This window comes from Suillus plorans, assembly GCF_016647745.1.
Source record: "Suillus plorans strain S12 chromosome Unknown HD556scaffold_30, whole genome shotgun sequence".
Lineage (NCBI taxonomy): Eukaryota > Fungi > Basidiomycota > Agaricomycetes > Boletales > Suillaceae > Suillus > Suillus plorans.
Genome location: NW_024537414.1, coordinates 298,878 through 321,677, shown reverse-complemented (window position 1 = coordinate 321,677; position 22,800 = coordinate 298,878). Strand labels below are relative to the sequence as shown.

General features: G+C 47.2%; 8 protein-coding genes across 8 annotated transcripts; 2 read left to right on the top strand and 6 right to left on the bottom strand.

Moving 5' to 3' along the window:
- Positions 1–585: 585 nt before the first annotated feature.
- HD556DRAFT_1443611 (uncharacterized protein) lies at positions 586–3,335 on the bottom strand (the record flags this gene model as incomplete). Its single annotated transcript, XM_041306643.1, has 13 exons — positions 586–802; positions 852–943; positions 992–1,168; positions 1,219–1,469; positions 1,522–1,542; positions 1,599–1,772; positions 1,826–1,959; positions 2,032–2,056; positions 2,115–2,385; positions 2,443–2,518; positions 2,569–2,622; positions 2,676–3,049; positions 3,117–3,335. 13 exons carry the CDS (start codon positions 3,333–3,335, stop codon positions 586–588), a joined length of 2,085 nt encoding a protein of 694 aa, XP_041159921.1.
- A 628-nt stretch (positions 3,336–3,963) lies between these two features.
- Positions 3,964–6,206, bottom strand: HD556DRAFT_508715 (uncharacterized protein). The gene is made up of 10 exons (XM_041310810.1): positions 6,126–6,206; positions 5,644–6,038; positions 5,536–5,589; positions 5,410–5,485; positions 5,100–5,358; positions 5,017–5,041; positions 4,809–4,897; positions 4,676–4,759; positions 4,506–4,625; positions 3,964–4,453 (listed from the first exon to the last, which is right to left on the bottom strand). The coding sequence occupies exons 2-10, from the start codon at positions 5,910–5,912 to the stop codon at positions 4,098–4,100; spliced, it is 1,332 nt and encodes a 443-aa protein (XP_041159920.1). The 5' UTR covers positions 5,913–6,038; positions 6,126–6,206; the 3' UTR covers positions 3,964–4,097.
- An 86-nt stretch (positions 6,207–6,292) lies between these two features.
- On the top strand, positions 6,293–10,003 carry HD556DRAFT_1374224 (exocyst complex component Sec5-domain-containing protein). The gene is made up of 15 exons (XM_041303038.1): positions 6,293–6,529; positions 6,577–6,684; positions 6,734–6,759; positions 6,814–7,011; positions 7,069–7,149; positions 7,202–7,586; positions 7,636–7,754; positions 7,806–7,925; positions 7,985–8,115; positions 8,171–8,492; positions 8,552–8,910; positions 8,966–9,082; positions 9,139–9,280; positions 9,332–9,510; positions 9,567–10,003. The coding sequence occupies exons 1-15, from the start codon at positions 6,456–6,458 to the stop codon at positions 9,882–9,884; spliced, it is 2,679 nt and encodes an 892-aa protein (XP_041159919.1). The 5' UTR covers positions 6,293–6,455; the 3' UTR covers positions 9,885–10,003.
- On the bottom strand, positions 10,004–11,241 carry HD556DRAFT_1270895 (polyubiquitin). Its single transcript, XM_041299173.1, has 2 exons — positions 11,000–11,241; positions 10,004–10,947 (listed from the first exon to the last, which is right to left on the bottom strand). The coding sequence occupies exons 1-2, from the start codon at positions 11,101–11,103 to the stop codon at positions 10,134–10,136; spliced, it is 918 nt and encodes a 305-aa protein (XP_041159918.1). The 5' UTR covers positions 11,104–11,241; the 3' UTR covers positions 10,004–10,133.
- Positions 11,242–12,753: 1,512 nt separating this feature from the next.
- On the bottom strand, positions 12,754–14,030 carry HD556DRAFT_508579 (uncharacterized protein). The gene is made up of 4 exons (XM_041310809.1): positions 13,981–14,030; positions 13,719–13,930; positions 13,412–13,655; positions 12,754–13,335 (listed from the first exon to the last, which is right to left on the bottom strand). The coding sequence occupies exons 3-4, from the start codon at positions 13,528–13,530 to the stop codon at positions 12,927–12,929; spliced, it is 528 nt and encodes a 175-aa protein (XP_041159917.1). The 5' UTR covers positions 13,531–13,655; positions 13,719–13,930; positions 13,981–14,030; the 3' UTR covers positions 12,754–12,926.
- Positions 14,031–14,684: 654 nt separating this feature from the next.
- HD556DRAFT_1308628 (uncharacterized protein) lies at positions 14,685–15,616 on the bottom strand (the record flags this gene model as incomplete). Its single annotated transcript, XM_041300168.1, has 5 exons — positions 14,685–14,798; positions 14,848–14,942; positions 15,011–15,072; positions 15,403–15,533; positions 15,593–15,616. 5 exons carry the CDS (start codon positions 15,614–15,616, stop codon positions 14,685–14,687), a joined length of 426 nt encoding a protein of 141 aa, XP_041159916.1.
- A 1,796-nt stretch (positions 15,617–17,412) lies between these two features.
- HD556DRAFT_1479116 (uncharacterized protein) lies at positions 17,413–20,276 on the bottom strand. The gene is made up of 4 exons (XM_041308580.1): positions 20,058–20,276; positions 19,778–20,006; positions 17,876–19,690; positions 17,413–17,821 (listed from the first exon to the last, which is right to left on the bottom strand). Exons 1-4 carry the CDS (start codon positions 20,202–20,204, stop codon positions 17,445–17,447), a joined length of 2,568 nt encoding a protein of 855 aa, XP_041159915.1. The 5' UTR covers positions 20,205–20,276; the 3' UTR covers positions 17,413–17,444.
- Positions 20,277–21,596: 1,320 nt separating this feature from the next.
- HD556DRAFT_1443604 (uncharacterized protein) lies at positions 21,597–22,703 on the top strand (the record flags this gene model as incomplete). Its single annotated transcript, XM_041306642.1, has 4 exons — positions 21,597–21,715; positions 21,781–21,888; positions 21,940–22,228; positions 22,287–22,703. The coding sequence occupies 4 exons, from the start codon at positions 21,597–21,599 to the stop codon at positions 22,701–22,703; spliced, it is 933 nt and encodes a 310-aa protein (XP_041159914.1).
- Positions 22,704–22,800: the final 97 nt, after the last annotated feature.

The following is a 22,800-nucleotide window of genomic DNA, read 5'->3' as shown; positions in this document are numbered from 1 at the left end:
AACGAACAGCATGACACACGTCTTGGATTGGCGCCGGAATCGCTCTGAGCGTCAAGATTGTCTTTGAATTGAGACTGACATTAATATTGATAACCCGCTCCTCACATAATGCTGGGGTCAATTACGGACACTAATTCCTGCGATACCGTATATAGAGGACGCGTTGTCACTATCCATCCTGATTGTGGAACTCAAGCGGAGCTAAAAGTGAGTGCATGCCAGCAGTGTGTCAAGTGCTACTATCCTAAGGATGTACTGTAACGTACTCGCGCTAAGGAAATGGGACTAGTATACAAAATTACACCACCACTTGATTGGTCGTCTCAACGCCTAATACAGTTATCATAACAGAACTGGACATACTAGTCCTTAAAAAAGGGGGAAGGCTATCGTCGTACATTTTTGCAGAAAAGAGATCTAGACAAGCCTTGTGCTAGGAATGTCAATTCGAGATCTAGAGCTGGTAAGTTCTGTGTAGGGCTATTCAGGAGAAAACGTGTATCATATAAATCAACTTGTGAAACATCATGTACTAACCATGTGCGTGTCGCGCCATAGAAAGTGCCTGCAATCAGACAACACAGATTAGTGATGAGAGATGATGATGGGTCCCGCAGCCTGAGGTAGAACATGTTCTATGATCCAGAACCTCAACTGAGAAATGTGAATATTATTGGCGGCAAGTACAGGCCACATCGCCAGGACGAATACGGCGACCCAAACTGGAGATGCGATGGAAATGGCGACAACACCAGAAGTGCGAAAGATTAGGGTGGACAATGCTCCAGCAAAGAACGTCATTCTGTAAAAGGATGAGCCACTAGTCCGTGAAATATAACCCAGAAACTGACCCCCAAATCAGAAGTGCAAACGGCAGGCTGAGCATCAGGGCAAGGCTTTCGAGGCCGAACATAGACTCCGATATTCTTACCATGAAAGAGGCCTGTGGACATAATTAATGTAGGTAATGCGATCAAACAAAAAAACCTACCCCGTCTTCAGCGGAGCCTCGCCGGCTGTCGTTAACTTGTCCAGCCAGGATCAGTGAGACCACTAAAGAGCCCATGGCGCAGAGGGAAGACAGATATGTTAAAACGATCGCGGTCGTTTGAGGCGTGATAGTTGGGACCGCGAGAAAACTAATATTGACAGCGAGCATCACAGTAGACTGAGACGGTCATTTATTGCATGACAATTTGGAACAAAAGCACAACTCACAAATATTGTATATCCATTCCATTCGGTGATGAGCCTATCAATAAAACCCTTCCATCGTGGTTGAACGATGGTTTCATCGACCCATATCCTGTGAATTGCCTTGCTTTGAGCAACTGGGGATCCAAACAGAATAACATTCATGATACGAAGAATTATTTTTTTCGAGCGAGTGTCATGTTCTCCATATAATGACTGATCTACGTCAAGTCGGGCACCTGGTTGTCCACAGAAATTCACAAACTTCGCGTTGCCTAGTAAAGTAATCAGGAGATGGAGATCGCGGAACTACTGGCCGAAACTCACAGAAAAGCCTCATCAATCGAGCTGAAATCAGCAAACATATCAGGAGTATTCAACTGACATCCCATGATCAGACTTACCAGCAATCCATACGGAGTGTTCACGCTCCTTGTTAGTACTGTCTGAAAAGACGATCAACAAAAACTCTCCTGCATCAGGGAATGATTCACCCTTGAGATGATCCACAAGGCCAAGCATACTTGCAACCTCACTTGGGGCAAAAGGTGCTAGGCACGTTTCAGAAGTGATGTTTTCTATTAAAATGTCAATTGTATACGATGTAAAACGCTTATCGATCTTTACTCACCTGCATGAGCATGCATGACAATTTCTTTGAGCGTTATGACAATGTCTTCTGGAAGGATGCGTTTGTTTGGAAATAGCTCAACATGTCTCCTGCCAACGTCACGGTATGTAAATCCTGGGAAGTAAAAAATATCGCTGTAACAAAGGGTGAGCGCATTTACTTTGGTCGAGTGACGGAACATGCGTACATCCGAAGGTCATACGAACCAATACTGTGAATCTAATGCATACTCTGGGAACGACACAATTACAGGAGCTCGAAACGAAAGCCTCCCGTGGAAAGAACTTACTGATGTGGCTTTTGCGCTCTACACCTCGAACATTACTCACAAGGTCAAAGGAGTTGTAGTCTTCGAACCAGAAAATGACACGTCTTTTGTGGTCGGCAAAGTAGTAGCCCAAAAATTCTTTGTCCCCCTCCACCATGAGTTCCAATGCGAGCTCGACGGACGAATCCAAGCGGATGTCTGCCTTCCGCACGCCTTCGTGCGCCGTATCAATAGCTTTGTTTATTTTGACAGCAGTGTCAAAATCTCGAACATTGGCATCAGTGAAAACTCTCTGGTGTGTGACTTGAGTAAAGTAAAGTCGTGTACTGAGAGCAGGTGGTGGACACACTTTATATGGCTGATAGAAGAATAATGCCCCTTCCGGGTGCGTGAGCGGCTCCCATCCTTCTACTGCAGCAAGCTCCCTGCGGGGACATTTTAATCTCATCACGGGCTCTCTCACCGGCATGCTTACTCTGAACAGTCCAAAGGGCCTTTCTTAACCTCAAATGGCTTGTACTCGCTATTTCTGTGAGTATGGATTAAAACAGAAACTCACTCGACATAGTATAATTTGCGTACATGGGAATATGCCTTTCATATCGTCTAACCTGTGGTTCAGGTACAATGGGAGTTAGAAAGATATCAACGATCTGTCCTGGCGTCGTAGGAGGCGGTGACATGGCGACAGTCACGGGGATACTGGGCTCAGGCATAGGGATTGGTGGAAACGGCACAGCAGAGCTTCCGGGAGATTGTGTATCATGAGCTGTGACATTAGTATTTGTCACTTCGTAAGGCTCTGGAATTGGCATATGAAGGTTCATTCCAGGTTGGAATTCTTGGGTTTGCAGAGGCGCCTCAAGTAAGGGCACTGCAAGGCTCACAGAAGGCGTCGTCGGCTCGCCGGGTTGGTTGGCCACTGGCTGAGAGCTCAATGCCAAACCGGGCCCTTCCTTTCCATTCACGACAGATTGACAGTGTCGGATCAGTCGCAGGAGAATAGAGAGGAGACTCCTGTACGATCGAAATGCAGTTTTTTTGATAATGACCCTCAACCAGGAGATGAATATGTGAACGTATCCTTCCCGCATGACGACGGAGGTAACCGAATGCAAAAGCTAATATATCTTTGTCTGCTGACGGGCGAGAGAAGGTAGAGTGTTGAAGAGCGATAGTCCGGAAGGTATAATAGTAGGCACTAAGCGCACAGAGCTGGTTGTGCATGCCGTTGAGATACATGATTACATAGCGCACTGGCGCCAATCATCGTCGGCTACATCCGGGCGGGATACTAGTGGTCGAGAACCGACTACGTATACTTAAGCTGTAACTATGACATGATGAGAGATCGGTGTGAGTACAAGGACTACCTAGTAGTACAAGTGAATACCAAGTGAGTTACGTGTGAAAGTCAAGAGTCCCATCCACAGATCGAATAAAGGAATCTTGATCATTGCCTTCGTATAATGACCATGTTTTGCATGATATCTTTCCAGTACTTGATGGCTCGCCTAACAACATCCGAGACGTGTAAATTATTAGCTGCTAAGACTGGCCATGTCGAGAGGAGAAGAACAATCGCCCATATAGGAATAACAACGGTCAATGCAATGATATCGGTAGTATAGAAGATCAGTATCGAGAGTCCGATTGCAAAGAAAATCATTCTGCAACATTCCTCGTCAATAGTGCGCATATCGAAACTTTGGAACAACTTACCCCCAGATAAGGAGAGCAAATGGCAGGCTGAGCATCAAGGCGAGACTCTCGATGCCAAGGAGTGATTTGGACATCGAGGAAATGAATTTTGCCTATGTCGGTGTGAGCCATGAGATGGGGCATTTGGACTACAGCTAGCGACGCACCACACTGTCAGCCGAGCTTCGTCTATTGTCGCTGACCTGACCCGCTAGGATAAGAGAGATCACGAGCGAGCCCATTGCACAAAGTGTGGACAGGTAAATGACAATCGTCACAGCTGGTTTTGACTGAATGGAGGGATTATCTACTCCAGGAACTGTGAGGAAACTGACATCCACAGCAAGCATCACAGTTGACTGCCATAATGAGCAGGTCTGTAAATTCAAAGACCAACGACGTACTTACAAACACAGTGAAACTGTTCCACTCGCTATTTAATTGGCTGATGAACTTCTTCCACCTAGGTTTGACCACGGTATTGTCCACCCAAATATTGTGAAGGGATTCGCTGTGAATCGCTGGAGAGTTGAACAGAACAACGTTCAAAATACGAATGAAGATGGGGTGGGGCTTCTTGCTGTTACTATCATATAACGATCGATCAGCATCAAGACGGGCACCAAGCTGCCCACAGAAATTGACAAATTTGGCCCGAACTAGTTCGGAGCGGCGTTATTTGGGAGAAGAATATAGATATAAGTCACCCACAGAACATATCCAAGTATCGAGCTGTGGTTTGAGACAAATATATGAACATTCGATGAAGACTAGATTTGAATCTCATACCAACGATACAGACAGAGTGTTCGTTGACTTTTTCGATGTTATCTGCTTCTGATTAAGACGGATCCCGAAGATAATATTACTGATAGGCTGACCTTTCACTTGATCAACAACACTGAGTATGTTTGATAGCTCATCCAAGTCGAAGGGAGAAAGGGATGTTTGAGATGTGATTGATTCTGCCAGAAAACTCATTATGTAGCCAAAAGGTTGTACAGAGCACCATACCGGCATGAGCATAAGCAATGATATCTCGCAAACAATTCACTGCCTGTCTAGGGAGGGCACGCATGTTTGGGAACAGAGTGCAATGTTTCCTGCAGCATATAAGCGCAGATGAGTTAAGAGTAATACAATCAAAACCAGCTTGGATAAGTTTGATCACTATTTTTTCATAAAGGGCAGGTAATTACTCACCATACGTTGCTGGACGCACCAGTATTGCGCCTCTAATGCATATCCTAGGGTTTAAATATATCAAATCCCTAAATTATCTCGATGAGTTAATTACACGCTCACTGATGTGATTCTTGTCCGAGACACCTCGTACATGGATCATAAGTTCTCTGGATTTGACGATCTCTGGCCAGAAGATAATCCGTGCTTCATGATCTACAAAATAGTATCCAAAGACGCCTTCGGAGAGCTTTTCGATAGCAAGCTCCATTGTCGCGCAAACATTGCCACTCTCTGCTGCCATTCGATTGGCTTGCTCGGCTGCAGCCAGAATATCAAGTGCAAGGTCATTCTCCAAAATATTTTGATCAGTGAAGACTCTCTGTGGTATCACATGATGAGTGGTCTGAACCATTTAATGATTCTTGCGCACCTGATGCGAGTTAAAGAAGAAGCGAGCGCCCTCAGGGTGAGTGAGCTGTAACCAATTGGCAACTTTCATTGATGATCTGCAGAAATATGGTGATGAATTTCATTATTCAACCACAGTTTTCCTCACTCTGTAAAATTGTTCGGCCCTGGGCTAACTTCGAACACACGGAAATCTTTACTTCTACCGTTAGTGTTATAAATACATTCAAGAAACGCGAGTACTAAAAGGGCATACTGAGTGATATTCCTTTCATACCTACCGATTTGCGATGCAACGATTGGGCGAAGAATAATTGCTCCTGGTTGATGGACGTTAGGTGCTGCCGAAGATGTCTGAGCAGAATATGGTAGATAATCCATTGGCACCTGAGGTAATGGAAATGCCAAAGGACTCCCAACACAATGTTGAAAGGGTGCATCCTCCCTCTCGGGAGGGCGTACAGCAAGTGTTGTCACTGAGATCTGATCTTGTGTGCCCCCAACAGCAGGCTGAGTAGCTCCCATAATTCTATCAACGTTGGGTCTTTGTCTTTGTAAATGGCTATCATGGTTGTACGAAATCCCGTGCAGTAGTCGACGGAGGAATGTGATGACATGTCGGTGAATGCGGCACAGAAGGATCACCGATAACTTCAAGAGTTTGAGGTGTTTCACGAACGTGACCAGTTTCCGCAATAAAGACTTTTTGAGTGACAGGAAGGCCATGAGTAGACTCACTTCAACCAGTGGGGCTCAGTACTGTGGTCTTGGAGGGTTTGGAAAAAGTAAAAGTTGCTGTACTTCAAGAATCAAGTGCCCGGACAAGTGTAAATGAAATTTCCTATTTGGCCATCCACGCTCACATAAGCTGCAGTGTTATTCTGAGTCACGTGCAACACAAGGACTGTCACGGTAAGCAGTGATCATAAGTGGTCTGTAACTTACCGCCCACCCACCTAGTGTAACAGAGCAAGTACTACTAGCTGGTCTTCGGTATTAGTACCGCTTGTGTACCATTCCGGTGGAGCTGCCGAAATAAAGACATCTTCTCCATTCCGACTCGTTCTGATGGGTAAGATTAACTTCACGGCCGACGAAGCCTCCATCCTCCAGGCCTATAAGTTATCATCCCAGAACCCGACGTACGTGGCAAATCCACTGCCTGAATGTACGAATAACCATTGTATAGTAAATGGGAAGATATAGATCATGACCTCGAAGACCCTCTTTCTGACCTCCTCACCTCACAATCCAACGATGGAGACGGCGACCCCTTGGGTCTTGGCGGCGTCATTGAGTATGTGTCGTAGTTTAAGCCCCCAATTCTGTGCTAACAACATTCGCAGTCTGACGAGTTTGGATGCGGAATCGAGTGCGTGATTGTGTCTGACTTCAGCTAGGATTTCGGTCGTTCATGCGCTTCCAGAGATGTCTGTGCTGATCTCTTCTAAATCATTTGATCCTAAAGCCTTTCTATCTGCTGTACACCCAAACGCAACATACCAAGATCTTGCAGCAGGCATTAACCACCTCCAATCATCCATTGATGCCCGTTCAGAAGCTGTCCGTGTCCTTGTAGAGGATAACTTTGATCGGTTCGTTGCCGTCAAGGCTTCTACTGATGGTGCGTTATGTGTCATTTGTCTGCGGGTGCTGCAAAATAACTGGTACATGTTCATAGCGTTATATGCGGAGATGCGTGAAGGATTACTGAGCGACAAGGCGGAATTTGCTACTAAACCGCTTGTAGACTACTTAAAACGTTGGTTCCAGTTCATCCCTTTCAGTTCAATTTTTGATACGCTCCGACATAGGCTCAGCTGTGAAGGCCAATCAAGTCTTCCTTCCTATCCTCGAGAACGGCACGAAAACACAAAAGTTGCGCACTACACTCGGCGTTTTTGAGCGCTCCAAGTTCTTTTTCAGTCTCCCAGGATTTCTCGTGGAATCCATCGAGGCCGGAAGGTATGAAGCCGCATTGCGTCAGTACAACAAGGGAAAGTTTCTCCTCGATTCTCGCCCTGGGCAGCTCCTTCCCGTCGAAGCAGGTGCCAACGCAGGCTCTACGGCACAACAGAAGAGAATATTAGACAAGGTATGGGCGAACGTTGAAAAGGTGATGGGAGAGATGAAGGCGCTACTTTTGGCACGGTTGCAAGAACAAGGAAGGAGCGTTGAGGAAATGGAGAGAGGGATTGAGTACGTTTACTTGTCATTGTTGTGTCTCGCTCTTAACCAGACTGTCCAGGATTCTCCTGGAACTGAATGTGCCTGAAGACCCGATATGGACTTACTTTGATAGTCAGCATAAGCGCATCATGGACCGGATGAGTACTGCATACAGGACTGGTGTTTCAAACATCGATGGCGCGTTACTCTCGTGCTGTTGGGTACTTTTCATACTGACACACATCATAGCCACAAAGTCTCGCACGGCACCTGAACTGTCGACTCCGAATGCGCTCAGACAGATCCTTGGTGCGCAACTCCAAGCATGTATCGTAGCGCTGGAGAGCAAAGCTCCTGAAGCTGTAATTGGTGTGCTATCGTATCCTTTCTATCAATTTATTATTCATTTTCATTCCTGTCGTACTTAGCGCAAGCAGGTGGTCATGAAGTGTGGCAGGTTATCTGGGACATGGTAAAAAACGTTTCCGAGGTTATGGTCTCTTCGTTGCCCAACTTCTGGAAAATCGCAAGGAGCTTCTTGGAGGGGAAGTTCAAACGAGTTCGTGTCATTTGAGCGGTCATATCACTTTTCTGACGTTTACTCTTTCCTCCAGCCATCGTCATCGAGGCGCAGTGCCTCCCAATGCAGGCAAATGGCACTAGATATCATCAAGCTCTATATCAACTTCCTCTCGGAATTTTTTATTCTTTCTGATATCCTATCAAACTCCCCTACCCCCAACTCCCCCGAGCATCTTCCGTCTCATTCAAATTCGCTAACGACGGCTCACTGGCTGACCAAGATCCTTAGTGAAGTACAGGATTGCGTCACAGAGATTGGCGCATTGGAACTCGGAGAAGGCGGTCTGGTGAAGGGGCTAGTGGAGAGCGTGCGGTGGCGTTTTGAAGATATCCTAGTCAGATCTTGGTTGCGAGGTATGCGTTACTAACAACGCTCTACTATCCCTCGTGCATCTATTGACCAACTATCCCAGACGCAAACTACATGTATGCGCTCGAATCATTCACTCCCGATTTTTCCGCTCCTTTCACAACGCTCTACCTTTCTAATCTCGAATCGTTCATGCGCCACCTTGCAACGTCAGCATTCAAAATCGCGGGTGGTATCTCGACAGACAGTGGATCGGGCGTGTTGCGGGTAACGCAACAGAATATCGTGCCACCAGCATTCGTATCGAAGATCACGAAGGCATTTTTGGACGCAATATATGTGGTTCTAGATGGGTTTCTTGTGCTCGTCACGGAGGAAGCGCCACCAGGTGTGGGCACCATCGTGGCAGCGGGAATACCCGAGGGAGAAGGGAAGCAGGAGCTGATTGATCTGCGCGACTCGGTGCGTAGTTTTATGTGCTCCGTAATTCTGGCCCCTGATACAGTCATGTGTTAAGAATACGAGGCTGCTCCTCGTGATATCTAATTTCTCACATTTATCAGGATCATTGATACCCAGTATGTTAGCTCAACTGGAGAATGCGCTCAGCATATCAGTCGAGGATGATAGAAAGGTGTTCATTCTAATTCCCCTACTTGCGTTACCTTTCATGCTCACATTATGACGTAGACATTAATGAAAGCAGTGACTGCGCTCGACAAGACGCTTTTTGATGGATATGTCAAACCCAAGGCTGCCGCCGTCGCAGTCATATTGCAAGAGGGCATTCTCGACAAAGACATGGATTGGTACGAGACGCCACAACCTACGGGTGAGCTTGTCCACTTCACTTGTTGCTACCTACTCTGACATTCACTGCAAGAAATACGACCATATATGTACAAGGCCTTGATGGGCCTTGTTGAGATTCACGCGCAAATCAGCCGTGTCGCAGAGAATATACTCGAACGTGGGATGTACGCGCTTGTAGAGAACGTCGCTCAAGATGCATTGCTCTCATTCAAACAAGTCAAGCGGTTCGGCATGGGCGGCATGCTTCGCGTAAGCCACATCCTCCTTCCGTACAAATTACATTATCGATAAGACAATATCTACAGGCTACACTAGAGATCGAGTTCATGCACCAAACGCTTGCTCGCTACGTGTCTCCGTCAGCCGCGAAGACGCTCTCAGAGTTGTATAACAAGATCTCGCAGGCGTATGCACGACGGCCTGGAGATGAGAATTTGCAGGGGAATCTGGACAGTGTGAAGAGGACGTTGGCGGAGAGTCGGCGTGCGACTGGGATTGAATTTATGTGCTTTAGAGCGGCCAAGGACAAGAGTGGAAAGGCGAAGAAGGAGAAGGACGAGGGTAGGGAGCGGGGAAAGGACAGAGGGAAGGACAGAGAGGGCAGAGCTGACAACAGTACTTAGGTTCATGATCTCTCCAATAGTTTGATGACATTCAGTGCGATTTGAGATTCAATCGATTCTCTGAAGCTCCGATACAACCTACCTGGTTCATGTAGAGTTTGACTTGGCTCAGTCGTAATGTACCTTGGAGAAAGTTCATTTGGATTGAAGAATAAAGTTCACAGTACGATGCAATAATGATGGGATGGTACTACAGCAGGATACTACGGTGATGTCAAATAAACGATAGGTATGCGAGAACACTCGATACTAAAGCCCACCACGAAGACGTAGCACAAGGTGAAGTGTACTCTCCTTCTGGATGTTGTAATCCGACAAAGTGCGACCGTCTTCCAGCTGCTTGCCAGCAAAGATCAGACGCTGCTGGTCCGGTGGGATACCCTCCTTGTCCTGAATCTTCGCCTTGACATTGTCGATGGTGTCTGATGACTCCACCTCTAATGTGATCGTCTTACCCGTGAGGGTCTTGACAAAGATCTGCATACCGCCACGAAGACGAAGAACGAGATGGAGGGTAGACTCCTTCTGAATGTTGTAGTCTGAAAGGGTACGGCCGTCTTCGAGCTGCTTGCCGGCGAAAATGAGGCGCTGTTGATCGGGAGGGATACCCTCCTTGTCTTGAATCTTCGCCTTGACGTTGTCAATGGTGTCGGAGGACTCCACCTCCAACGTGATCGTCTTGCCCGTGAGGGTCTTGACGAAGATCTGCATACCGCCACGAAGACGGAGGACGAGATGAAGGGTGGACTCCTTCTGGATATTGTAGTCGGAGAGGGTGCGGCCGTCTTCAAGCTGCTTGCCGGCGAAGATGAGGCGTTGTTGGTCAGGGGGGATGCCCTCCTTGTCCTGGATCTTCGCCTTCACGTTGTCGATGGTGTCAGAAGACTCCACCTCCAACGTGATCGTCTTGCCCGTGAGGGTCTTGACGAAGATCTGCATACCGCCACGTAGACGAAGAACGAGATGAAGGGTGGACTCCTTCTGGATGTTGTAGTCGGAGAGGGTGCGGCCGTCTTCAAGCTGCTTGCCAGCAAAAATGAGACGCTGCTGGTCAGGTGGAATACTGCAGACACAACCATCAGCTGTAAGTGGCGTTGACCAGGATGTATACATACCCCTCTTTGTCTTGGATCTTGGCCTTGACGTTATCAATGGTATCAGAGGACTCGACCTCAAGAGTGATGGTCTTGCCAGTGAGCGTCTTCACAAAAATCTGCATTCTGTGGCTCAATGTCAGTCTCGTATGTACAGAAGATTAAAACGGTCAAAAACTCACGCAAAGGAGATGGACTATGGAGTATACAGGAGTTTGGAGGAGTAGTTTGTGAGAGCGATTGTCAGGAAACGCCTAGATAACGAGTCATTATATAATGGGAGGCGGCGGAGTTTAAACATGTAGCCACACTGTGACAGCGCCCCTCACTAAGCACCTTACTGGATCCTTCTGGAGGCGTAGGGCAGTATCCACCGCATGTGTGGCACAGGTTGCATCAAGGCTATGATCGTACGTAACAAGTGAAACGCAGAGTGCTAGAAACTAAGATCCTTGTCGGCGCCTCCAGAGTCTAGACTCTAAAGTACATCAACTCTAGCATGCAGCATTGTTTGTCGGGTTTGGGAAGGGGTCCCGCTCGGGGAAAACCCGTTCTAATCGCGAGCACAGCAGACTCTCGTACCAGTATTGAAACATCGTCACAGTATATTGGGATGGATGGTGGGGCCGTAGACCTGGTTGAGCTCGCTCGCAACGGCGGAGAGTCTGACAACTTTGAGGGCTGAACGCTATCGACAACGCCCAGCCTTTTCTTCGGTTTTGTGCGGTTATCATGATAATTCGAGTCCGAAGGACCGATTCCATCGTGAGCCACTGATCAGCTGAGACTACTATAACCACCGCCGTGTGTAACTTGTGAAAAGACTTGCGCGTTGTTGACGGGGCAATCGAGACCTTGCGCTTGGATCGGCTGATTATTTTTTTTCGGTTTGTCCCGTGCGAGATCTTCGGTGCATTGACATAGCATTATTTTGGGATGGGCAGCTGACCGAGTCTGTGCTCATGAGTAGGAATTGATCAGTACTCGCGACTGTGGTGGCGGGGAGGGATATGAATGCTGCAAGGGACGATGGGACTTAGAGTGCTCGCAGCTCAGCGAATGTTTCGGCGCGCGCAAGTTACCTTGACCGGCCTTCAAGTTAGCCCGGTGATCTTCGAATCCGCATGACAATTTGGTGCCCAAGCTACGATACATTCACAAACTGATTCAAATTCTTTTGCCATAAAGCTTTGAAGAAAGAAACATAATGCACAAATTTATGTCCTTCCAATATTATGATATCCTGTAAGTCGAATCTCACATTCAAGATCTGTCACCTCTGTCATAAATTCGTGCCTCAGGCGATGTGAAGGATACGATGGGCGCAAGACGCTGAGAGATCGTGACAACGGCTAGCTCAGAAGCGACACAATTGAGTTCTGTCTCTCCGTCTGGTTTTGCTTGTCCGATGGCAACAAAATGTTGCGTGGATGCATCTCGAGAAAGTTGCTGGCTCGTACGAATGAGTGTCATCAAGGTTGGGGTGTAACAGGAGATGTATAAATAGGATAAATTTTGGTTCTTCTTCTCGTAGAGTCCCACTGCATCATAGAGGAAGTAGTGTGAACTCAGCGGTGGGATGCATGAACCGGATTGCATCATGTATCGAGAGCTTAAACTACAGGGCAAACATCATTATTCCAGAGCTTGCGTAGGATGTTGACAATCTCAAGTAATTCGAGTTTAGGATCGGACGAACAAAATTCCTTTGTGAGGGACTGGGACATTTCCGAGGCAGCTCGTGTGATATCAAGTGGAACGTGGACAGGATCTTAGACACTTGTGATGATCAAGGCATCAATTATCACGGCTGTAGTTGCTTGCGTTGACGATGATGACTGGACCATCTTCTACCGTCTGCTGGAGGTACGCCAACAGCGAAGGTAAGAGAAAACGGGAAAATGAGGTAGCGTGCGGATGCGTGAGATGACATCACCCTATTGCACAGTCATCTGTCGGATGTGTTGATCTTCAATAGACCCGAGAACGCGTTGCGAAGGCGAAGGCTGAGTTGCTTGAACTCTGCTGCCAAGGTTGCACCAGCGTCACCAGACATGAAAAGTTTATCCAGCGGTATGCAGACGTGCTCCAACTGGGTCCAGAATACTCCGCGACCTAGTTCCACCAGTTCTACAGCAGTAGTGAAAAAACCATTGCAATTTGCAAACATTGCACGAAAACACATCCGTTTGCAAAGGATAATAAATTCCGCTTCATCACATCGAAATGGCGTGAGAAGGACGATAGAGCGGCAATGCGCAGCGAGGAATCTTAGGACAGTTTGATGGGCGAGTGAGGCAGAGCCGTGGTGGAACTGTTCCGCAGAGGTAGCCCATGACTTGGCAGGATCGACATTACTAAGAGAAACTGTATGAGATACTTGTGAGAGTTGTAAATAAAGCCTGAAAACCTCGTCCAAAACTGGCGACAGACCTAGCTGTTCGAATCTTGACACAAAAATTGAGAGCCAGGCCCTGGAGAGACGCGAATCGATAAGAATGGCCAGGGGGGATGGAGCTCCAGTGCAGCTCGATGGAGCTCGATGGCCTCATCAAGGTCGGTCAGGACGCCCCGTTGCCAGAATCTAACTTGAAGACAAGATTGTCGATAAACTTGGATCGGTGAGGACGGCTGTTGGGACAGCTCCGCAACGCCACTCGCCACCTCTCTACATCGTCTTTATTGCAGAAATCGGAGCTTTGAGATAGTGGGAACCCGTGAGGAAAATCTATGCCCGTACATTGCCCGGCGATGAGTCCCCGACTAATAACCGTTGGGAGCAAATACGTGTAATCATAAACTGCAAATATTGACACTGGTGTTGCAGTGAAGTGACTTCGAGGCTGGCCCGGGGCTGCTGGCAACGTAATACGTATGGGCAAGTGGTGCTTGGGTCTTTACGAACGTGCTGAGAACGTCGCCAAGAGGCGAGCCGTCAGCGCTCGGAGCCTGCTGCTCGTGGTGAGCGCGTAACTTGGATGGTAATCACGGACTTGAATAACTTAAAGGTCGGCGTTGACATGTTTTTGGCAGAAGTGGCGTATTCCTAGTCTGTGTAGACTTCAACTAGAGGATGGGGCCGAACTTCGTCGGCAGTAACCTTGTTTACTTTTGTTGTAATTTTTGAAAGACAGAATGGCATTTTATTTTTGATCATGTGATGTACTATTTTGCAAACTGATTTGTGGTGATTATCAACAAGCATCACGATGGAAGTACAGTGTGGTCAATAAATATCAAGTCATTTGTTAGCAATATTTGAGTCATTCATACTATGTTCTGATTGGTTCATGGAGCTGACCTATCCGCCTGCATACATACTCGTCAAAATGAATCACACAAAAGCAGTTCAACTGGAAGGATTGGAGAAAAATGTCTTACCACTAGTTCCACTGGAGTGCATGTTTACAATCATTCATGGCAAGGTGCCTAAAACAATTAGGAGGAGACAGCTGCCCATAATGCCAGCATATTCATTCACAGACTATCGGTCACAAGGTCAGACAATCAGTAATTCCATCATCGACATTAGTGCTGCCGTGGTCCGGTTCGGTCTGGTTCAGAGGCAGTTTGATGAGAACTGAGAACTGGACCTTGGTCCGGTTCTACCTTTATTGACGAACCTTGGACCGAACCTTTGCGAACGGTTCGCAGTGGTCAGGTTCGGTTTTTTTTCGGTTCGAACGCGAACCGGACCCAATTTGTTCTACAGGTAGCAAAAAAAAACATAGTCGAAGTACTTCGACCGCAGCAGCACTACGAGCTCTGTATCCCTCAACAATACCAACAACAGCACCTTTCCCGGCAACAATGCACTCTGCTGAGTCACGCAAAGAGAAATATATCAATGTCATTGCGCATGTACATACACGAGACGGAACGAGTGGGTGATATGTTGATGGTGCGGGAGTGGTGCCTGCCTCAATGAGGTTGCCGAGTCCGAGGAGTCCTGGAGAGGCTGTATCTATATAGGATGGTAAAAAAAAAGTTGCCCCAACCAGAGTCGAGTCTACATGTGCAAGTTCAACATACCTAAAGCATTGTGAGACATTGTTGAAACGAGGAGTCCTGGAGAATGTCCAATTGTAAGACAGCTATACGAGTTCAAAGGAGAAAGTGTACAAATGATGTAGTTAGATAGAGTTGAGAATACCGTAGAGTTTGTGAAGAGATTGGATGTGCGTTGAAGAGCAAGGGTGCAAGACATTCCATCATAACGGGCCGCTCTTCGTAGGAGTCGCCATGTACAGTCTGGTCTTGGGAGAGCCACGCGCCTTAGGGAACGGGTGACATGTAGTCGAAGTAAGACACAGGAGAACCCATGCTGACGAAAACACCGCTTATAGCAAGGAGGACACTTGCCTTTATGAGAGCATGTCAACATCGGCTTCAGTTCGCGACGGGTGAGGAGTTGGATAGCTTACCATGATGATAGTGCTTGTCGGGATAGAGAACAACCTGCTCCTAGCGGTTTCGAAGGCTTGTTTACAAGGGACGTGGAACGAAGGGCTTCGGGGAGGGGTTCAAATGCTCTTGGGTCAGTAATCGCATATGACTGGAAAGGGTGGCATAATTGAGTCATACGGCAAGGATTCCTAAGTTTTGAAATCATACCTGAGTGGAATAGAATGAAGCCATGGCGTGAAATAGAATAGGGAAGAGAGAGACTAATGCTCATATATAGTGAGAACAGGGCTCCCTAGGGATCAGCAGGGGTATGGGTAACCCCTGGGGGTCAGGGGTAAGGGTACTTGAGGGTAGGGGTATGGGTTTGGATTTGGAGACCCCTGTACCCCTGGACAATTGGTAGTACCCCTGGGCCTAGGCATAATACATCCCCAAATTGATTACCATAGGAGTGATTGATAAGTATAAAATTTTGAAGTTCTCAACAATATAATGGTTATTGGGCTTATTGTGATCTTATATTGTGAGTTAGCTCTTATTTGAGTATGATATAAGTAAAATACAATCAAAGGAAACATTTAAGTTAGTTTAGATGGTTCATAATGTATAAGATTTACTTGCCCATGGTTTGAGTCTCATCTACACACTTGGCTAGGACTCAAGAAGCATAAATTAAAGTCAGCCTACTATATCTTCTAGCCTAGATGGTGATAATACCCCTGTACCCTTGTGATACCCTTGTACCCTTATAATACCCCTGGGTTACCCCTGACCCTTGGTCTGAGGGGTAAGACCCTCCAGGGGTAGGGGTGTGGGTTGGGCTTATGATACCCAGGGGTTTACCCCTGCTGATCCCTAGGGCTCCCTGAGGCCGAGGTGGATCATTGAAGGCAGTATCAAAACACGCTTCGACAATGTGACAGAACTTCTTGCGGTTCGGGGTTCGGACCAGTTCAGGGAAGGTTCGAACCAACATAGAACCGTTCGGGCAATGGTGGACCGCGAACCTCACTCAGGTCCGGTCCGCCCCAATTCTTGAACCATGGACCGAACCAAGGAAGAACCTGACCATTGGTCAGGTTCGGACCGTGGTTCTGGACCGAACCACGGCAGCACTACGTGTGTGATAAAAAGGGTTGCTAAAAACTTGCTCATCGCACTACAGGTTGCAGTATACAAGGCGCTCCACTTTCAATACAAGGGAGAAGCGACTCTACCAACTGCAGAAGATAACTATATCAATATGCATTGTTTCACTAAGCCCGGCGCAAGGGTGTAGGAGTCGCGTTCAACTGTATTGACAGGCATGTCACGTCGGCGGCAGTTCGTGCCTGAATGATCAGAGCGCATGCTGCCAGGCGGTCTTATACTTACAGGCAAATGTTCTTGAGCATCCTTGAAATTCGACGTCTACATCTTTCCTAACCATAGAGAGAAGGTTGAGAACTACCAGTTGTTAGAGGCTGCACTAAAGACGGTCCTGAATCTGGGAAATCAATGCCCTTGAAAGGACACTGGACAGAACGGACTCAGTGAGTCTTCAATGTAAGTTCAATAACGAGTGTGGTATCGTAGCATATGACGCACACATCAGGGAAACGTAATTCATTACACATGATTACAGAGTGCTACGAAGCGCTCCGTAGCACTCTGTAGCACGATCTAACCTGCTGATGCACCCGGGCCATGCAAGGGACTGAAATAAGCGTAGCAAATCATCTGAGTCTATGTAAGAGACCAGGGAAAACGAGGGTACATCAGGAAACCCACTGCCGAGTGAAGTGACTTGTAGCAGCGTGTAGCACAGTGCTTCTTTTGAATCAACGGTAGCAGCTTGTAACAGCCAGTAATAGGCGAAAGGACTAAAACCTCCATACTGGCTCCGGGAATTTCGAACATGCCACAACGTGTCCGTAATTCTCAGTAAGCGATCACGATTATGAGTTTATCATAATCTTTGCGGCACGATAAGATGATGGTGATCCATTCAATAACTTTGTCAGGCAGGAATATTGGGATTGAGGCAGAGGGAAACTAGCGATAGTACAGGCTCAAGAAACTACTGGTAACTGAGAATAGCATGGAAGGTCTCTTTATCTGCAAAATTATTCACATAAAACTCCCGTGCCAGCTGCAGACTATTGTCGCAGTTCATGCTCGCTGATACCTCTCGACCGAACTTGGGAATTAGCTGGATAATCTGACGTACACTTTCCAGAGGTACGATGTCTCCCAAAGCAGTGTTGTTGGATCGAACACGGTGGTGAACTAAGAACATGTCAGTCACAGGCGCGGGAGTAACAATACGAAGCTCGTCGAAGGTGCTGACTAATGAATGAGAAAAGTTGAAGAATTCGACATAAAGGAAAGGCTGGTTCAGATGGGGGGCTTTAGTAATAGGCTGGAGGATAGATTTGACTTGGACAACGGCATAACCTAGCATTCAAGTGTGAGAATCTAAGAAGTTACGAGCAAGAGTATTAGACGTACGTTCGGATACTGCTGGGGAAAGCAGTTCACCACTTTCGTGAGAAATAAGGACGGTATTTCCTCTTCCAAATGGCATCAAAGAGCTTGGTGGTAGCGCCTGAACGGTCTGAGCAGGACTAACAACACGGGCATCTTGCATGGAGCGTCGCTGTATGCGAAAATTTTGCCAAACACGAAGGTGATCAAAGGAAAGGGAGCAGTTGGGGCGACAAACTCGTCTTCCATTGCGCTCGAGGTAAGATCTACCAGAGATCAGATCACCCAGCACTGAACGGAGATCAGGAATGCGAAAAAGCTGAGAGGCTTCTTCAATAGATAAGTTGGGATAATGCGGACGGCAAGCAAGCAGGATTGCGACAGAGTCGTCAGAAGAAATATGAGAGCGATCTTTGATGAATAGTGAAGTGATTGGTTTGCCGGCACCGACATACTGCTCATCAGGCAGAACAGTAGAGATCCAGGTTGCTTCAGGGTAGTGGAGCGTCATTGCGTGTGCTTCTCTTGACATTTCGTATATTAAACTTGCCCGCTGCGATTTGAGAACTGTGTAGAGCTGGAAGAATTGCAGTTTTTCTTGACGATCGAGGAAGCGGCAGCACTGACCATGAAAATCCTTGCGGTTGGTCATGCGGTAAGGTCGTTTCGCATGGGTGATGTGACAGCGCTCAGTGATATCACTGCTCCATTGATATGGGGCACCCATAGAGCGAGTACTCTGGGTGACATGTTGCATCAACTCCAGCTTCGGAATCTGAAAGTGATTCAGGGGACCGTTCTTGCCACGGCGACCGCCAGCTGTTATGATGGAAGCCTTGTAGTGGTGAAACTCGCGTAAGGCCTCAGTTAAAGAGTGTAACGTTTCTTCGTAGAGGAAGAGGTTCTGAGCTTGAAATATGAATTCTGTGATAGCGCGCAGTGCGCATGCAACATTATCGGGAACAGCACCAACGATGACGGCAGGAAGGAGCTTCTCAAGGTCTCGATGCTCTCGACCAGTCAGCTGCTTCAATTTAGATACACCGTTTGCCCAATGGCGCACACCTACACGAGGTTGAAGAGCTGATAGCCGACGATCGAGTTCCGCTCCCCCCATGATATTTACAGACCAAGTAATGGGGTGGTCGAAGAAGAACTTGTGCCATTGATGAAGGGCATCCGGCGTTAAAAAGCGGGATGGACATGCATCGCCCCAATCCATCCAGTACGGTTCAACTACGCCATTCAGATGCAGTGACTGACACGTCTTATAAAAGGACGCAATATCGCAGGGGTCAGAAATTGTGCATGCCGTTTCAATAGCGTCAAGAGTGTGCGAACGAGTTCGAGGAGGGTGCGGAAGAGGGTCCCCAAATTGTGCAGAAACGGCGAGGGAGATTGGTGAGCGCTTCGAGGCAGTACATGAAATAAGGAGTTGCTCAGGGTAGTCGGCTATCCAGGCAACCAAAGGGGTATGAATCATGCGCAGATCTCCTCTTGGGTCTGACATGATGCAGCCATCACGAGCGGCAATCTTCAAATTACGGGTGACAATTGAGATCGCGAAATGATAGACTCGTGCAGATAAAATTGCATGAACAGGCCTCGAGACGTTGAGAAATTTAGGTATTGGGAGGTAGGCGACCAAAGCGAACGCATGTGATGTTGCTTTCATGCGAACACCCGCATGGATATTAGCAAGTGAGATCAACAGGGGATGCATCTCCTTGTTTCCGGTTCCGATCGTTAGGGGTGTCTTGTCTGAAGCGCCAATTACACCAACAAATGAATGGCCTGGAGGAAGCTGATCCTGACGACTTGTCGTTAATACAGTGAACGCTCAACATCAGTGGGTGCCACCCACCTGTATCTCCCATGCATGATCAGCACTCATGAACTCTCCATAAGCTCGCTGTCTATCTGGACCCTCGAATTCTTGATATGGCTGAAAATCTATGCATGGCGCAAAGACTGGGTTGGCGAAAAGATGCTTGACGACTTCCAGGCCATCCCTCCAATATAGCATCAACGGTGCATTCGTCTTATAGGAACCGACCCTAATTTGTTGGTGGTACCATCGAGGAACTTTAGGTAGTCCTTCGATCTGAGCTTGCAGATCCTTAGATGTACTGAAAGAAGGTGGATTATTCTTCGTCTATATCTATCATTAATATACTTGTACAAGAAATGTCGATTGATGACTTACATGCTCGAGGTGGAGAAAGGCATCAATTTCCTTTTGCGATAATGCTCCCCTTGAAAGCCAGCCTGCGAGGTCAAACTCAGATTTCGATGCAAAGGGATAATAAATGTTTTCTGTATGACGGATGGTAGCATATTCGTCGTCGTCCATTCGCTGAAGATGGTTTTGCCCTCCAGGTTTGGTAATTGGTATATTGGGGTGGTACTCCCTTAGCGTGCCAGGACGTGGACCTGCGGAGGGATCAACAGATATGAGGGGGGCGTCACATGCTGAGTCGACCGCAGTGTATTCGACATGCGACATCATGGGTTCCTCGACATCGTCCAAAGGATCAAAGTATTCCCCATAGACTAGATACATACTGAACTATAGTCGCAGTTTGAGTGAGAAATACGTACCTTCTTGGTCAGTTTCTGGGTCGTCAAGATAGTCTTGTGAGAAACGATTGTGTTCCTCGAAGTCCAGAGCAACACCTTGGACAACTCTTTGACCACAAATAACAGAGGCTGACAGATGGCGAATAACATCGTCACTGTTTTCAAATGTATCTGCGCAGTTGGGGCAAGTAAATGCGTGCCCATCGTTAGTTGAATGGGGTACATCAAAAAGAGACAGAGACATGCTGATGAATATTCGGGGGGATTCGTCTACTGACACTTTGGAGTTGAGGAACGCCCTTATATATGTGTCTGAAATCCCTTGATTGCCCAAGTCTGTCAAATCTGGTTGTCTTCTCGTGAGCCGTCATTGTTATCAAGTGATCAGGATCATTTATAACACGTACCAGATAACTCATCTCCTAAGTGTATTGTCTTTCCGGCATTGCCATTGTTCACTTTTGTGAGAAAGAAGCACTACGATCATAATAGTTCAGCGCTCACCCCTCTGTTTTCCTGCCATTGTGCAGATAGCTCCATTACTCACCTTCTGAGTGTCATACCAGGTGTGGTTCTGTAGATCAGATTGAGTTATCGTGAATGAGATACCCAGATTCACTTTGAAGTTGAGCCAATCACGAGCTGCTCGTTCGTCTACCCCATGAACCCGAACCATATGCTCAGGCTTGAAACTTAGGTGAGGGTTTCACTTTATCAGGAAATCTGACTTACAATACTCTCTGGAATTGTGCGTAGAGGGTTCGGGTTACTGTGAATGGGATACCTATGGCATGGCTGGTTGCGGAGTATCGCTGGACTTTGCAAAATTTTGGCAAACTCATCCTCACACCGTGTGAGTTTTCCATTTGTTGATCCAAGTATCACTATCAACCTTGCATGCTATTGAAGAGTTTCATGCCCTGCAAAAGCAGCACTGGCAGTTCAGTTGCATCAGGGAGCACTGGGTCGTTCAAGAGGTCCGTTTGTTATTAAGAGCTATTTTAACTGAGCATAGCCCACTCACTAACTGTGCACTCCAGTGCTTCCGAGTTGTCGCCTCTCACGCCTGAGGCACTTAACAGCTCTCCCATTTTGAAGAGTAGCCTAAGGGCTAGGTCTGTTCATTATCAAGATCCATTTTGCTCGAGTGCATCATTTGCTTACCATGTACTCCAGTGTTTCCTTGCCTCCCACATCTGAGGCACCTAATAGCTCTCCCATCCTGAAGAGTAGCTCTTTCAGCTTAAGGGCTAGTTCCCCAGCGACTCCAGACAAGCATATTAGGTAAGTTTATTCAATGAGTGTCTTTTATGTACTACATCAGCAGCCATTCACACTAAGGACTCCAGCGTTTTGCCGCCTCTTACATCCAAGGCGCCTGATAGCTCTCCCATTTTGAAGAGCTGTGCCTCTTCCTGCTGGAAGACTGGTTTCCCAGTGACTCCAGTCAAGCCTAGGTTTGAACATGAGTTGTGTATTTTAGAGTGGTATTCACTATGACTTTTCAGAGTATCTACTGTTGGATCACTGTCTGGTACATATGAGGCGCCAGCTAGCTCTCCCATCCTGGGAAGTAGTTCCCCCATATCACGTAGCTCCCCCATTGTGAGGGGTAGCTCTCCCACCGCGAACGCTTCACCCCTCTTTACCACCATATTGGATGAGGGTAACCCCATACTAGATAACAAATCCAATTCTCACAAGAGGCCGTACGAATACAGCTTGCTGCCAGATCACGATGAACTTGTGGACCGTGAGAACTTTCCCATGAAAAAACCCAAGCTATTGCTCACAACCGTACGTCTCCTTTGGCGCGCTTACCTGGATGCAGTTCAAGAACTTATACATGTGTTAGTTCACTTGCGATCAACCCTGTGATACTGAAATTTATTTCAATCAGCGCATGCTCGAACTCTCTCGTATCAGCCGTCGGACTTTCGCTGCCAAGATGGAATATCAGCGCCTACGCGCTGAAGAACTAGAGCTGATCACGTCCCTCATGAGAGACGAAATGGAGGAGTCCCAGGCACATTTGAAAAGGGCCGATCTTCAAATAGGTTCACTCCAGAACAGCCTTCACAATGCAGGAGTGGCAGTAATAGGGAACAAAGGGAGAAAGGATGCCAAGGAGAGCGGATATAGCAGGATGTTCCCTAGTCACGATGACCACGAGGTTGATGACAGCAGGGAGCCATACAATTCTTCGGTTTCTTCTGGATGCGATGGCAGTGTTGATGGGAAGCAGACGGCAGGTGAGGAGTCATATTACTAATGTCGACTCCACCCATTCAAATTCTCGTGTTCGATTACTCTTATCTGACCGTTTATAGAGTACATATGTACATATGTAGTCTGCTGTAGTATCACTG

What these genes read in the sequence shown, in the direction of transcription:
- HD556DRAFT_508715 (XM_041310810.1), bottom strand. Translation starts at nt 5,912, where the DNA reads ATGGGAGCTACTCAGCCTGCTGTTGGGGGCACACAAGATCAGATCTCA. An exon ending in CTCGGACAAGAATCACATCA is followed by an intron (nt 5,042 to 5,099) that starts GTGAGCGTGTAA and finishes TTTAAACCCTAG; the next exon opens with GATATGCATTAGAGGCGCAA. An exon ending in GCATTAGAGGCGCAATACTG is followed by an intron (nt 4,898 to 5,016) that starts GTGCGTCCAGCA and finishes TATATGCTGCAG; the next exon opens with GAAACATTGCACTCTGTTCC.
- HD556DRAFT_1374224 (XM_041303038.1), top strand. Translation starts at nt 6,456, where the DNA reads ATGGGTAAGATTAACTTCACGGCCGACGAAGCCTCCATCCTCCAGGCC. An exon ending in GAGTTTGGATGCGGAATCGA is followed by an intron (nt 6,760 to 6,813) that starts GTGCGTGATTGT and finishes ATGCGCTTCCAG; the next exon opens with AGATGTCTGTGCTGATCTCT. An exon ending in CAGTCGAGGATGATAGAAAG is followed by an intron (nt 9,083 to 9,138) that starts GTGTTCATTCTA and finishes ATTATGACGTAG; the next exon opens with ACATTAATGAAAGCAGTGAC.
- HD556DRAFT_1270895 (XM_041299173.1), bottom strand. Translation starts at nt 11,103, where the DNA reads ATGCAGATTTTTGTGAAGACGCTCACTGGCAAGACCATCACTCTTGAG. An exon ending in AAGATCCAAGACAAAGAGGG is followed by an intron (nt 10,948 to 10,999) that starts GTATGTATACAT and finishes TTGTGTCTGCAG; the next exon opens with TATTCCACCTGACCAGCAGC.
- HD556DRAFT_508579 (XM_041310809.1), bottom strand. Translation starts at nt 13,530, where the DNA reads ATGAGGCCATCGAGCTCCATCGAGCTGCACTGGAGCTCCATCCCCCCT. An exon ending in GTCAAGATTCGAACAGCTAG is followed by an intron (nt 13,336 to 13,411) that starts GTCTGTCGCCAG and finishes AGTTTCTCTTAG; the next exon opens with TAATGTCGATCCTGCCAAGT.
- HD556DRAFT_1479116 (XM_041308580.1), bottom strand. Translation starts at nt 20,204, where the DNA reads ATGGACGACGACGAATATGCTACCATCCGTCATACAGAAAACATTTAT. An exon ending in CCTTTCTCCACCTCGAGCAT is followed by an intron (nt 20,007 to 20,057) that starts GTAAGTCATCAA and finishes TGATAGATATAG; the next exon opens with ACGAAGAATAATCCACCTTC. An exon ending in GCCATATCAAGAATTCGAGG is followed by an intron (nt 19,691 to 19,777) that starts GTCCAGATAGAC and finishes ACTGATGTTGAG; the next exon opens with CGTTCACTGTATTAACGACA.